This window comes from Nannobrachium achirus, assembly GCF_963921795.1.
Source record: "Nannobrachium achirus genome assembly, chromosome: 2".
Classification (NCBI taxonomy): Eukaryota; Metazoa; Chordata; class Actinopteri; order Myctophiformes; family Myctophidae; genus Nannobrachium; species Nannobrachium achirus.
In genome coordinates this window covers 67128627-67143561 of record NC_137811.1, presented here as the reverse complement: position 1 = coordinate 67143561, position 14935 = coordinate 67128627, and the positions used below count along the sequence as shown (strand labels likewise).

Below are 14935 nucleotides of genomic sequence, written 5' to 3'. Positions count from 1 at the left end.
GTGCGGCAGCGGGGGGTTAGGGGGCAGCGGGGCCTGGCTCTTGTTGGCGGGGGCACGCCGCCGCGGGGCGCCGCCGTGCCCACCAGCGCCGCCTTGGCGACCCCGCTTTTCCCCTGACCGCCACCGCCCGCCACGGCCCGCTTCCCCGCCCCGTGGTCCACGCCCTTCTCCGAGTAGAAGGCCACGCCGGCCGGGGGGGGCTGGGGGTGGCCCCGGGGCATGCTCTTGGGGGTCTGGGACCCTGCCTGAGGGTCCATGCAGGGTCCCAGACCCTCAGGGTCGATGGGACCGTAGTACCGCTTGTAGCCGTCCAGCCCCCCGCCCCCTCCGGCCGCCGACGCCGTCACCGCCGCCGATGCCCAGTTCGGGGGCACGGAGACTTTCTGGGCAAAGGGTCCCATGTCCGCCATGCCGCCGCCTACCCCGCGCACCACCCCGGCCAAGGGGTTGGTGGCGGTGGTGGCGGCCTTGGGCAGCCGCCAGCGGTCCACCACGGCCAGCCGGCGGTCCGGCCGGGGCAGGAAGGTGGAGCAAGGAGCGATGGGCGCCGTGGCGGCGGGACCCAGTGCCGACCCAGAGTGCAACATGGTGGGAGGAGATCCCGGCAGCGGGCTCTTGTAGACGGGCTGCACAGCGGCGGGGCCAAGGGGCTGCTGCTGCTGCTGCCCAGGGGGCTGCTGCTGCACCTTGGCCATGGCCGGCGTGCTCACCGACGTGACGATGTGGGGCTGCTGCGAGGGCACCATCACCATGGCACCGTGGTGGTGGGGCAGAGACTTGGTGCCCACCGTCTCGTCCTCAAAGCTGCAGCAGCTGTACATCCCCTGGGAGGGAGAGAGAGAGAGAGAGAGGAAAGATATGGAAGAGAAAAATAAGGGGAAGGAATAAATAGAGAGAGCGATAAATGGAAAGAAAGAGGGTATAGGACAGGGGTCTTAAACGTTTTCAAGCCAAGGACCCCTTAGTTGAGAAAGAGATGAAGCAGGGACCCCCACAACCTTTTCATGAATTCCATATCATTTCATTTTTTGACAGCAGAATCATCAGTGTATTTTGGATTCGTGTAAATTGTTGTTTTCAGATATTTAACCACTTCTTGAATTGTCAAAACTTTACCTTTCACTCTGTACTTAGTCTGCACTTTGCCCCCTCTACACCAAAGCTCTTTGCCGAAAATAAGTGCGTTCTCAAAGTGCATTCCAGGGTCTCTGTGGGTTCCTTTATGGGGTCTAAATTGACCCTGTATAGAAGTCTGTAACTCTGACAGTGTACAAATGGAACCAAATGAACCTTAATGGGTTAATTTGGTTCCATTTGTACACTGTCAGAGTTAAAGAGCCAGTTCACCTCTGGGACAACCAGATCTTATTTTATTGTTGTTTGGGACACGATCAACACAATCCTGAGTTATTTTTTTGTGTTCAATCTGTGTTTTGAGATATTTTAGTATTTCAGCATGAATGATGATGCATTTTGCATCATATGAGTCATCATGCTGCATCATATGATGCAAAATGCATCATCATTCATGCTGAAATACTAAAATATCTCAAAACACAGATTGAACACAAAAGATAACTCAGGATTGTGTTGATCGTGTCCCAAACAACAATAAAATAAGATCTGGTTGTCCCAGAGGTGAACTGGTCCTTTAAGAGGAGACCTTGAAATGTGAAAGTTTGAGAAACACTGATATAGATAAGTAGATAAATGATGGTATTTACAATCTGATCCATGCTCAGCCCTACAACAATAAAAGTCACTGGATCGGTTTAAAGATGGGACTCTGGGGAGTTAAGATTTCAGAATCTTAACAAAAGACACTGGTGTCTACATGACAAGAAAGAGACACCGGTGTCTACTGTATACATATTGACAAGAAAGAGACAGAGGAGATACTTTCTCCTATATCTGTACAGTACAGTCAGCTGGGGCATTAAGGCACCTAGCTGTGGCCTCAGGTCATGCGTGCGTGCGTGCGTGCGTGCGTGCGTGCGTGCGTGTGTGTGTGTGAGACAGAGAGAGTGAGTGAAGGGGGTCCATGAAGGTGACTGTCAGAGGATTTCCAGGGTGCGAGGGAGAATTGAATTTCAATTAATCTGACTAATTGACTGAGTGGAATTGAATTGACCCTGACGCCCAACAAAGACTCTCCATGCAACTCATGTAGACACACACACACGTGCACACACACGCACACACACACGCACACGCACACGCACACACACACACACACACACACACACACACACACACACACACACACACACAGGAATGCAATTAAAGCCACACACAGGCAGAAACATGGCCCCCACATGACTCACATTAACCTCATCTTGACTAGTCAGCAGAAATCTAGCTCTCTCTTGCATTACCTTGACTGTTTGTCAGTCTTTGTATCGCTGTGTCTTTTTTCACTCTACTTCTTCTCTGTCACTCTTTCCCCTCCTCTACTTATTTACATGTCACTCTTTCTCTCTCCCCCTTTATCTGTCTGTCTCTTTCTCTTCACGAATACCTCTGTTTCAAGCTAAATTTATACTCCCTCGCGTGATGGGTGTCCTTTAACAAAAAGAATGACTGATCTACAAACTAACAAAGTGTCGCACTGTGACACGCTGTTAGTTTATAGATCGGTTATCTTTTGCAAGCGGCAACACATCAGAGTATCATTCACGGAGCAGGCGTTAGGCATTGCAAACGCGCACAAATCCCCCCGCAGTGCCTGGTGAATGTTACAGTATATACTGCCGCATTCCCCCCACCCCCAAGATAAAAGCGTGTCTGTGTTTTGGTTGTGCGGTTTGAAAAATCACACCCGTGTGAACTGAGCGGTGGTCGGTGTGTGTGTGTGTGTGTGTGTGTGTGTGTGTGTGTGTGTGTGTGTGTGTGTGTGTGTGTGTGTGTGTGTCTCTGGCCTGAACAACAGCGCCCCTCCCTTAACATGTGTGGCCAGAAAAGGTACTGCAGGCTCAGCAGGCTACATACAGACACGGACACACGCACACACACACACACACACACACGCATACACACACGGCCACGTATAGGAGACGGTGTAACCACCGCTCAAAAACGTCTGAACGTTGCATGCCTGGGTGGTGGTAACCTCTGGGAGGCACGCCGCCGTTTGATTCAACATGCAGTATAAAACGTAATGTGAGCCAATATTTATATAAACTATATCTTTTTCATTATGTATGGTGTAGCCCCTTTAATCTCTGACAGCACCATGTGTTGTTTACATTTCTGACTAACAACGTAATCAATCAATCAATCAACCAATCAATCAATCAATCTCTCTCTGTCTGTCACATTTTCACAGATAATCTCCATGATCGATCGAGAGAGAGAGAGAGAGAGAGAGAGAGAGAGAGAGAGAGAGAATGAGAGAGACAACGCGATAGGCTGTTCCCTGGGCCACAAAGTATTATGGGCAAGGATGCGCTGATTGGCTGGTGACATGGGTCACTCAGAGTTCATTCCACAAGACAGGCACGCAACTTTTTAGCAGCAGCAGCAGCTTGTTAGTTAGCAGCAGTCTAGCACTTCGCTAGCTGTGAATATCTTATTGTGAATATTTGACACTTGATTCTCCTTTTGTGGAAGCTGTCCCCCTAATTTTCCTATGCTCCCTTGTATCTGTACTTATAGAGAAGCTTATTTAACCCCCATCCTTTTGGGGATTCTTAGAGAAGGAGGTGTTTAAGTATTTGAATTGTTGTTAAAATTGCAAGTTTTATTTAAGTTGTATTTTTTTCTTCTTCTTCTTCTTCCTACCGACATAATAAAAAATAAGTGGACCTTTGCCTGTTTCCCAAAAAATATCCAAATATGGACCTTCAAGATTTGTATTTGAGGACCCCTGCTTTAGGGTATACTACATTGTTATGTTTTTAAATGTTGTTGACTGTAATTACTCTATGGACCCCATGTGTGTCTGGAATAAAGTTTGAACTGAATGGTTCTCACCCTGCTGATGGCGAGCAGGAAGTCCAGCTTTGAGGAGCTGGTGGCCATGCAGTGGCGCAGCCTCCAGTAGACCAGGTGCTCCCAGGCGAACACCAGCAGGCTGAGGCCCATGGCCACCAGCAGCATGTAGAACACCCCCGCCATGTTGTCGATGTCCAGCTTCGACGACATCACCTCGATCTTGTCGTTGTGACAGATGCCCGACAGCCAGAGCCGCTCCAACATCTCGATCTCATCTGGCGACGAGGAGGACGAGAGGACGAGAATTAGAGGTGTCCCATGATGATGATGATGATATCCTTTTTTTATGCTTTAACTATTATTAAAAAATAGCAGATATGCAAGCTCACAAGCTTGTAGATATGCTATTTTTTTATCGTGCAACTAAAATATTTGCTTCTGGGGGATCCCTGGAACAACATATTTTGAGATCGGGGTTCGCGGCCAAATACATGTAATTTTGACATGAAAACGTTTGAGAATCACTGATTTAGAAGAAGGATTTAGAAGAAATGTATAGAATCGGGTGAAACTAGTCAAAGAATTTTCAAGATTTTTCAAAAATCAAGTTCATGCCGGGCTGCGAGCTTGTAGATCTGCTATTTTTTCATAGTTAAAGCATAAGAAAAAAAAAAACTCCACGCACACCATCTTCAAATGCAAAAAGGGATTCAATGGGGAATCACAACGTTTCGGTCGTATTTAGACCTTCATCAGGCAATCTTTATGTACCAGAATGAGAGAGATCTTCTTTTAAGACTGACATCACATTCTTAAGGTGATAGGTGCTCTCAAATGGATAAAGGAGAACATGGGCTATAAACAAGGTTGCATATAGAAATACCATATTATTCGACAATGTATAAAACATTACAGTACATATAATAAGGACAACATGTCAAATATGAAGTTCAAATAGTACAGAAATCATGGTAATCAGTCAACAAAAGTAATAAAGGCAAAAATGCAAGAAAAAACAAATCAGGTTGGAACATCAAGAAAAACTGTCCCTGTAAAAGAGAAAAGGGAAACAGTTTAAAATGTAACCAGGTAACAGCTTAAAAATACATTAAAAATACATAAGTATAGAATAATGACTAAATAATGAAAAGCCATCAAAACCAAACGAATCAAAGCATGACATTTAGTAGTAATTCGTCATTCAGGCCATTTGAGGCCAAAGTTTGTAAATTGAAAATCCAAAAGGCTTCATGTCTTAGGGCCGCCACCATTCACTTACGCTTTATTTTGAAGAGCCCTGGAAGCCCCGTGCGCCTGCATGTTGTGTAAGCTGACGATTCTAGGAAGGAGGTCAGTTTTTTTTTACAAACGGTCGTGAAACTAAAACCCTAACCGGGGCCGACCATCACAGAACAGTGTAGCCGTGAAAAAGAGCGGTTTTCGGCCTGTTCGGTGTTATTTGCACCTTATTCAGAGATACAGACGTTTTTATGTTACAGCAAAGAACAGAAGTCAATAGACGTTCCATTTTGCGTCTGGCCGTGTAGCGTAATGACGTATGCAACGTCTTTCACCAGCACCCGCAGCAAGCGTCTGTTTACCTGGCTACCGTGGTAACCCTTAACTTGTCTGTGGACAAGTTAAAGGTATATTCAGTCATTGTATTTCATTCAAATAAAAATATAATTGGCACATTTTCCATTCATTCTCCTCACTAGAATGTGTGCTGACCATATAAGGACTTCCACCATGGCCCGTGTTACGAGCATAGCTAGATTCGGTTTTCAGAGGTGGCCAGCCAGTCCTCGACCAATCAGGGTAGAGTATGGCCGTAGTTATGTTATGATGTTTAGTTATGATGGTCAAAATAAAAGTTTTGAGAACCACAGTCGCTCTGAATTAACGTCTGCTAAAAGCCTACTGAACTCATAAAATGCCACAGTCTCCTAGTAAATCATTATAATACATATCCTGAAGCTGGAGACGTAGGCCTACCGATATTCAGTGATTGGGTCTAATGATCAAAACGAGAACATTATAATGGTGTAAAAAATCTATAAAAAACATTTCCACGCTGTAAGGCCAGTAAGGGACAAGTTGACCTCCGGCCAATTTCATTATCACTGAATACACCTTTAAGGAGAGCTTGGCACACGAGGTGTACTTGAGCACATGTACTTACAGTATCACACCACTGGAGGGCCAGAGGAGGGAGTATGACGGAACGAGGGAAGATATCGATAGGAAAGGAGAGAGAAGTCCGTGGTGAAAACCACGGGGGGTAAATTAACAAGATGAGAAGAAAGGGGTGTAAGGGGGGAGGGGGGGGGGGGGGGGTGGATTAAAGGAAGGGGAGGGCTGAGAGAAAGCCAAGTCAAGTTTAGAGGTTATTTAGAATAGTGGTTCTCAACCTTTTCAGGCAGCTATACCCCCAAAATAATCATATTTTAACTGGGGACCTCCCACCCTGACCAGCACTAAGAGTTGAGGCATTACATTTTGGATAAGATGGTTCTAAAAAAAATAGCAGATCTACATGCAGATCTAATAGCAGATCTACATGCTCACAACGCCTCGCGTTGTGAGGCGTTGTGAGCATGTAGATTGGCTATTTTCACAATTGCTGCCTCTAATATTTGACAATTTGGCCAACGTTTAATTTGTCATTTTAGAGGTATTAAAAAGTCCTTAAATTGTCACTTCAGAAATGAGCAGCCAGATACCCGCTATACACTTTAACTTTGTGGTTTGTTTACTGTTGAGAGAGAAAACAATTTGCACATTAGGGTAATCATCTGGGGACCCCCCCCCCCAAATAATTTGGGGACCCCCCTGGGTCCCACAGGTTGAGAACCACTGATTCAGAGGTCAGTTCAAGGTCGGACTCAGAGAGAGAAAGAGAGAGAGAGAGAGAGAGAGAGAGAGAGAGAGAGAGGGAGGAAGGTGACTCATGGAGTTGGAAGGTCACTGATGCAGCAGGTATGTGTCTGTCTGCTGAACAAGAACATTGGAGAGAGTGGGAGAGAACGCGCGCACGCATGTGTGCGTGCGTGCGTGTGCGCGTGCGTGTGTGTGTGTGTGTGCGTGCGTGTGTGTGTCCGTGCATGCGTGTGTGTGCGTGTGTGCGTGCATGCGTGCGTGTGTGTGTGCGTGCGCACGCGAGTGCGTGTTCAACAGAAAGCCAGGGAAAAGAGAGAGAACGGTGAGAGGGACACGCCCACCGAGCAAAAGAGACAGAGAGAAACTAATAACAGATATTGAGTGTGTGTGTGTGTGTGTGTGTGTGTGTGTGTGTGTGTGTGTGTGTGTGTGTGTGTGTGTGTGTGTGTGTGTGTGAGAGAGAGAGAGAGAGAGAGAGAGAGAGAGAGAGAGAGAGAGAGAGAGAGAGAGAGACACACACACACAGAGAGAGAGTTAGAGAGAGAGTCTAAAACAATAAGGCAGGCCTCAGCAGTAAAATGGCCTGGACAACCTAATCTCAGCATTGTAACTCAGAGCAAATGAGAGGGGAACCGAGACCACCACAAGAGGAGAGAGAGAGAGAGAGAGAGAGAGAGAGAGAGGGAGGTCTACTCTATAGGGAAGGGCAGAGACGACGGGAGGAGAGAGAGGGTGTGAGCGAAGGGCAGCGTTCTCTCGCAAGCTAATGTATCAGGGGAAATGGAGGAGATGGAGAAGAGAGAGAGAGAGAGAGAGAGAGAGAGAGAGAGATGGAAAAGCGAGGAAAAAGAGAGAAGGCGGACGGACGAGGCCTGAGATTGTGTCATTATGACAAACAGCAGGGCACACTTCTCAGCTTGAAGAGGATGACATGAGAGGAAGAGAGCTAGAGAACAAGAGCACCATGAGGAAGAGATAGGAACGGAGAGAGAGAGAGAGAGAGAGAGAGAGAGAGAGAGGGGGGGGGGGGGGGGGGGGTGGACAGACACGTGCACATAGACATCAAAGGGGGCTTGAGCCCCTGCCCTTTTATCCGTCTGTAAAAGAAACGTGCCCTCTCCAGACGATGAATGCAGTTTTTACTATGGTGAAAGAAATGCAAATGCCCTCTTTCCATGCCACACCTGAAGGCAGCATTCAAGAGAATATTGCCTTGTCCAAACTCTCCCTCTCTGCCCTCTCTATGTTGAAATCCATATACCGTATTACACCTCATCTCCAGTATTGACTTGATTATGTTCTTGACTTGTTTAGTTCAGTGTGGTATCAAGCACCGAAAATAGCCGACCTCCAAGCTCACAACTCACTGCTATCAGGGCCGTAGCGCGTCTAATCGGCGCTCTAGGCGAGCTCTCTCGAATGCGCCCCCCCCCCCCCCACTCCCGCGTGCGATTTTTGCGGGTGTTGCCGTGAATTTAGTCGGATTTGGGCCGGTTTGGATGACTGTTCAATAATATGACATTTTCTCGGGTTTTGGCGTGATTTTTGCCCATTTTGGGTCAGGTTGGGTGAATCATTAACTGTTCAACAACATGATGCAAAAATGTCAAGCCAGCCAGCCTGCTGGAAACAAGATCACTTACCCAACCGTCGATGCTTCAGGGCAGGCAATTCACATACTAATGAACAACAAGATAAATCTGTTGCGATTCCAGGGCACTGGTAGGCCTAATTATTAGTAACTTTACAAAACAGTGACGCTTCACTTCAAGCTCCCAGCCCTGTGCTGTGCGGCGCCCTCTTTGATGAAGAGTGCGGGGGCGGGGGTAGTACCAATCTCATTCACCTCGCCCTGTTACGGCCGAGCCGACTCGAGTGAGTGCACAGGCAGGCAGCAGGCTGCAGAGTGCAGACACTGAGAGCTCTGCCTCTGACGCTCGAGTTTTTATGATGGATAAAAAAAAATTGACACACATAGTAAGCAACTGGGTCGTATTGGTGAGATAATACCAATAGAGGGGGCGCCGAAATGTTTTTTTCTTTTTCTTTTTTATAATATAAAAAACAAAACACTCCATTTCGGCAGGCGCCCCCTTGAGATCGGCGCTCTAGGCGACCGCCTATACCGCCTATAGCTAAAAACGGCCCTGACTGCTATTTTCGGTGCCCTTTTAGGAATTTCAGCCCCTGTCTCTCTAACATTCTCTGCAAGTCCCTGGAGAGGGAGGGAGGGAGCGAGAGAGAGAGAGATTGAGAGAGGGGGACGAAGGAGGGAAGAGAGGGAGAGAGTGAAAGTGAGAAGAAGGGAAGAGAGGGGTAGAGAGAGTGAGAGAGAGAGAGTGAGAAGCGTGGCAGATAGCGCCAGAGACAGAGGCAGAAGGAGGAGATGATAATCATTTAATTGCACTGGAGGCAGTGGTGGGAAAAAGTACTCACATTTATCTTTTTTTACTTAAGTAAAAACGTGTCATTTCCACAATAAATGCTCTGTTACAAGTCCGTTATTCCAAATTTGCTTTGAGTAAAAGCACAAAGGTATTGGCATCAAAATATACTTATTAACAATTTTGCTGCCATTTTAAACATAGCTGTACTAAGCAGCTGCCAAATTGTCCTTACCTTTTAACGTGGGCACGCGCACGCATCGTGCACTATCTGTGCGCGACTCATCTAGTAGACGTGTAGACTCGATGACAGCTTTCGAATAAAAAAAATCCATTGGAATAGACAAATCCGTTGCCAGGCAGTTACCCCTGCTGTATTCGCTAGTGTTACATAAGAAAACATTGCAAACGGCCAGCTGTGCGCAATGGTAACACATGGACACGTTCGCGCACATAGCAGACGATACGTGCGCGGATCATATGCCAAGCGGGCACAAGAATCAAACAGCTACCAAATAAAGAAAAACCGTGTGAAAAAAGACGATGATATGACCGAGGAGCTCCTTCCTCTGTTTACAAGGAAAACTTATGGGAACGGAGCTATGATTTGACGTCAGACCGGATATGGAAACCTAGATCCGGTCTAAACAGGAAATACGACAGGATACAGTTAGGAGGCGGGCCTAAAGAGCCAGAATCGTCTATAATCAGCGACCATACTTTTAATCGTTTCATAATGATTAAAGCTAATTAAATTTCCGGGATCGACGGGCATCGCAGAGAGGTACAGCGGGAAATCAACGGTTTCGACGGGGATCGCGGGAAATGAGTTAAAAAGTACCAAAAGCGCTCATCATCACGCAGAGTGACCCGTTGCCCAAGTTTTTGAAATGCATACATACTTTTGAAAACAGAAGATCTACAAGTTGTGAACTTAGTAGATATTGCCATTTTCAAATAACCAAAGTATATATGGAGCTGAAGTGGTAAATGTATGTTTTATAATAATAATCAAAATCTATAACGTAACTAGTAACTAAAGTTCAAATAATTGCAGTGGAGCAGGGGTCATCAATATATTATGTCTGTGGCAAATTTAAAAAATAATCTGTTTTACACACCATTAGAATGTTCTTATTTTAATCATAATACCCAATTATTGAATGTCAGTCTCCAGGTTCTCTTCAGAATATGTATGACACTTATTTACTTTGACACTTACTATTTACACCTAGATGGTAATAGAAGATTTGAGAATGGATTAATTCAGTGGAAATATCAGTTGTGCAGCTATTTTGCATGGGAAGTTCACAGACGTATAAGTCTGTCTGATGATCCGGTCATCAAAGTGTTGGCTTAGGAATGCAACAATAACTAAATAATCTCTATGAATTCAAGGATTAAATTGGCCTCCTGTGTGCATAGTTGAATAGGATGGGGTCTACATGCCTGTATTTTAAAGGAATTATATGTAACTTTAAGACAATAAAAATTTGTATATGTATATGTATATACATTTTTAGCAGTCATTTCCTTTCATCAGTAACTATATTATTGTGCTGGGGTGTTTCCTTGCAGAAAGACACATCCCCTGGCTACGGTATATTTCTGTTCTGTTCCACTCTTTATGTTGACATTAAATGTCAACAGAAACAGTGGAGGGACGTCTTTGTCAGGGGGAGCTCAGCCAGAGCTCTTAATTGCTCCCTTTGAACTTCAAAGGGGTTGTCCACTAAGGTAATTGATCGGGCCATAAAAGTGTCAAGTCCTCGATAGTGATCTCTTTAATCAATGAAAGCATCAAAGACAACTACCTGTTTGATGCCTGTCATAGAGGGGAGGGTGAGGGGGGAATGTTTTTGTGTACACACAAGCTTGCATATTATTCCTTTAACATCAGTAATGGTGGTACTTGGAGACACAGATATTTTCTGAGGTGGTACTTGGTGTAAAAAGGTTGAGAACCACTGGTCTATATCAAAGCTTTTTCTGCCGCCGTGCAGACCTGTTTTTAACCGTTTCAAACCGTTTTTTAACCTGTTAACAATCCTGTATAATTTGCAAAAAACGCCTATACACAGCATACCCAAAGTAAATTGATTGCTGTTTTTAAACCATTTGGAGTAATGCATTGGGCATGGTCTCATTTTGAAGGAAACATTTTGAGGTTTCCCCCAGAAATAAATAATCACTCTGTGTGCAACTGACATTGAGTAATGCAAGTTTTAACTTACTGAAATAGCAGGTATTTAATCCTCGCCTAAATATTTTCAATAAATAGATGCCTGCATAACACTGTTATTATCATATAGGAGCTGAAAAACACAATGTGGACACATTTTGAAGCCTTACCTAGCCCAATTTCAAAGGACATGATAAAACTACAGAATATGAATATTTTACACATGTTTTAGTAATTGTATGTCTATGCGTTTTCATTTGGAGACATTTGCATATATTATATAAAAAGGTCAAAAAAGGGCTAATAGACTGGATTTTTTTAATTTTAATTTTTTATTATTTTTATTTATTTATTATTATTATCATTTTATTTATTTATTTTACTGCTTTTTCTAACATTCTTCGTCTGACATTCAGCGTGCCTGTGCGTATTTACGCATGGCCACGTTCCTGTTGCGCATGGGGTTTTGGGTAATGTAATTGACTTCTACCAAAAAAAAGTAGACATAATTCTATTGAGAATTTCATTGGCTATAAGATGTGCCAGTCATCAGAACAACCTGAAGCCATTGGCTGAATCTATAGCCCAGGAAACGTGACTATGCACCTCCTATGAACACAGTCCATTGGTCGCTATTGGGGGGGTGGGACAGGACTAGAAGCTCCAATTGGGTGAAATGAAGTGTCGTCATAGTTTGGAACAGACCCCCAGCCATTTTAGAAACCAGGAAATGTTGGTATAATGAAAATGTGGACTGGATTTACAAGGAAGAAAACATGAAGAATTGTTATTGTCGTCATTGCGTTTGTAGCGGTGGTAATGGGAACAGTGATATCATGAAGGAAAACATGGTTTGGACTATTTTCAATCAATGGCTTGGATTATGTTTACTTTCCACGAAATAAGGACATCATTGTTGTGGAAATAGATCATGTTGGTGGACTAGAATCCAACTTTGAACGTGAGTAGCAATAACTTTATCAACATTTGTTTGTTTATGTATGTTGGACTTCAACGTTGATAGTAGCGCGAGTTTTGATGCTACAACCACGAGTCTTGTAATCACAAGACTCGTGGCTTTCTATAGGTATGCGACATGCCCGTTTAGGTGAAACACACGCTTGCGTGGACGTGAATGTTTGTCAAAGTACGGCCGGCGGGCCCGCCGGCGGGCCGAGAACTGATAAGAGGTTGATTGATTTAACTGATTTCCCGTGCTGCGCGTGTGAAATGCCATTCCTTGGCAATACCACTTTGAAAATGGTGGAGACACCCTATGAGGCCTACTTAGTTACTTTACACCACTGACTGGAGTGGTGGGGGGGGGGGCAGGGCGATGCAGGGCTCCTGAGGGGGGATTCGAATAAGTTCCGTAGGAAACGTTGACGCGTGCCGTTACAACGACAAAACTGCCTTTTATCTCGTCGCCCACTCACGAGCATCCTTCCCCCACATGCCCCCCTACCCCATAACCAACCCCTTCATCCCCCCTGGCAAAGAAAGCTCTACGTTATATAGGCTGCCTTTCTTTGTTTCGTTTTCTTTTCCATTATTCGCCCGTGTAACCATAGCAATGGACGGAAGATGAGTGATTCATATGACGGGATCAAAGAAACATAGTCTTTTTCATCCATAATGACAGATCTCTGTTATAATAGTTCCAACTGAACGCAGCACCAACGTATTGTTCAGTACAGTGGAGCCTGGGAAAATAACAAAGGATCTGGAGAGAAGTGTTGTGTCCTCTTTGGTTGAGGACACAACATGCGCAACAAAGGATACCAGTAAGACTCCCTAATCCTGTCACACCGCTGACATCAGTATGACATCACACCGTACACAAATGACCCTTATATAAGACCGGCATTATCTACCGACAGATTAGTAACAAGATGTCAAAATCGTTGAAGGTTGAATCTCCAGATATGGAGATAACCAACACATCACTCCATATATGGAGATAACCGACGAATCTCACTAAGTCTGACCTCACAAGCCCCATATTTGGACACGAACAACATATAACTCCATATATAGAGACATAGCTGCTGACATCAGTATGACATCACACTGCTGACATCAGTATGACATCACACCGTACACAAATGACCCTTATATAAGACCGGCATTATCTACCGTCAGATTAGATGCAAGCAGGATCTTGACTCTAACACAACTCATCGGCTCATAAGCTGGTTCTCCCTCCATATATGGAGATAACCGACGAATCTCACTAAGTCTGACCTCACAAGCCCCATATTTGGACACGAACAACATATAACTCCATATATAGAGACATAGCTGCTGACATCAGTATGACATCACACTGCTGACATCACACCGTACTCAAATGACCCTGACGGCACACACCAAGCAGTGTGATGTCATACTGATGCGGAGATATGAGCAGGGCAAAGGTGTGACGTGTGACGTGTGACCGACGGACGGACGGCCGGTGGAGGTTTTGATACTAAACTGCGACCTGACGGTCGCAATAAAAAACGAGACACTCTTCCGGTGTAAAAGTTAAAATCGGCGACCAATTTTGTCACTCGCCGTCAAAAACGACGATCTGCTGTAAGATCGGGCTGCTCGCCGAGGTTTTTGCTCGTTGTGTGTGAAAAGCACTGCGAGAAGATCTGGCCGTGATTATAGCGCTCAGCGATTTCTTCCCGAGCGTTTCTAGATATCTAGCAATTGATATTTTACTCTGTCGCGAACTGTGGACATACAGTATGAAAGAGGTAGCGCACCCTGAGGAGATCTGTGTTAAATGATTAGAAGAACATATCGTCGTTGTCGGGAAGAGACCTCGTATCTCCAAGTTTCAAATTTGTAATTTTCTTTTTCGCAAAGCAAAGCACTGCTTCATCACACAAGGCCGTTGCAGGAAAGTAGTGAAAACAGCAGATCTACAAGCACACAACGCCTCGCACCGCTTGTAGATCGGCTGTTTTCACTAGTTTAAATCATTTTAAAAAATGATAAATGCAAAACAAACGGTTCTGGACATACAAGGCTTCCACCCGACAACGACGATATAGAACATGTAGGGGTAATTAAGGTATAACTGTGTTTGTTTTTGTCTAATGAAAACATATTATTTCTAATTACAAACTCATTATTTCTTAATTTGGCTTTATTCTGTCTTATTCTGTACTGTAAATTAGGGTGGTACCGTGTTTTCTTTTGATGCAGTAAAGCCTGATTCATACATCGTCACCAGACGGCGCCCCGCATCGAAAATAGCAGACCTTCAAGCCCTACAAACATACATATTAATTGCCTGCATGTATACATCCACAATCACCCACCTACTGTACACGAGTATTCCTACCATAGGAGACGGGGTTACATAAATTAGAAGGCGCGGCTTGTGATTGGCTGGAGCGGAGGTCTGGAGCGCTCGGCTGTGGTCACTTGGACTGCGCGGGTGTGAATGCGTTTATCGTGGGCTTGCCCAGGCCTTACGGCCTGGGCATAAATATAACGATTGCATTCACCACGGCTTCGTAACTCGCGGCCCTGGCGCCGCTTGCAATGTCGTGGACAATAA

The 14935-nt window shown here is 45.0% G+C and overlaps 1 protein-coding gene across 1 annotated transcript in view; it reads right to left on the bottom strand.

Annotated features, from left to right (window-relative positions):
• Positions 1 to 14935, bottom strand: part of grin2db (glutamate receptor, ionotropic, N-methyl D-aspartate 2D, b) — a gene marked incomplete at both ends in the record, with an annotated part of 213335 nt that overhangs the window by 1385 nt on the left and 197015 nt on the right. The window contains 3 exon segments of the mRNA XM_080743639.1: positions 5 to 42; positions 45 to 824; positions 3973 to 4208. Coding sequence (XP_080599765.1) covers positions 5 to 42; positions 45 to 824; positions 3973 to 4208 — 1054 coding nt within the window.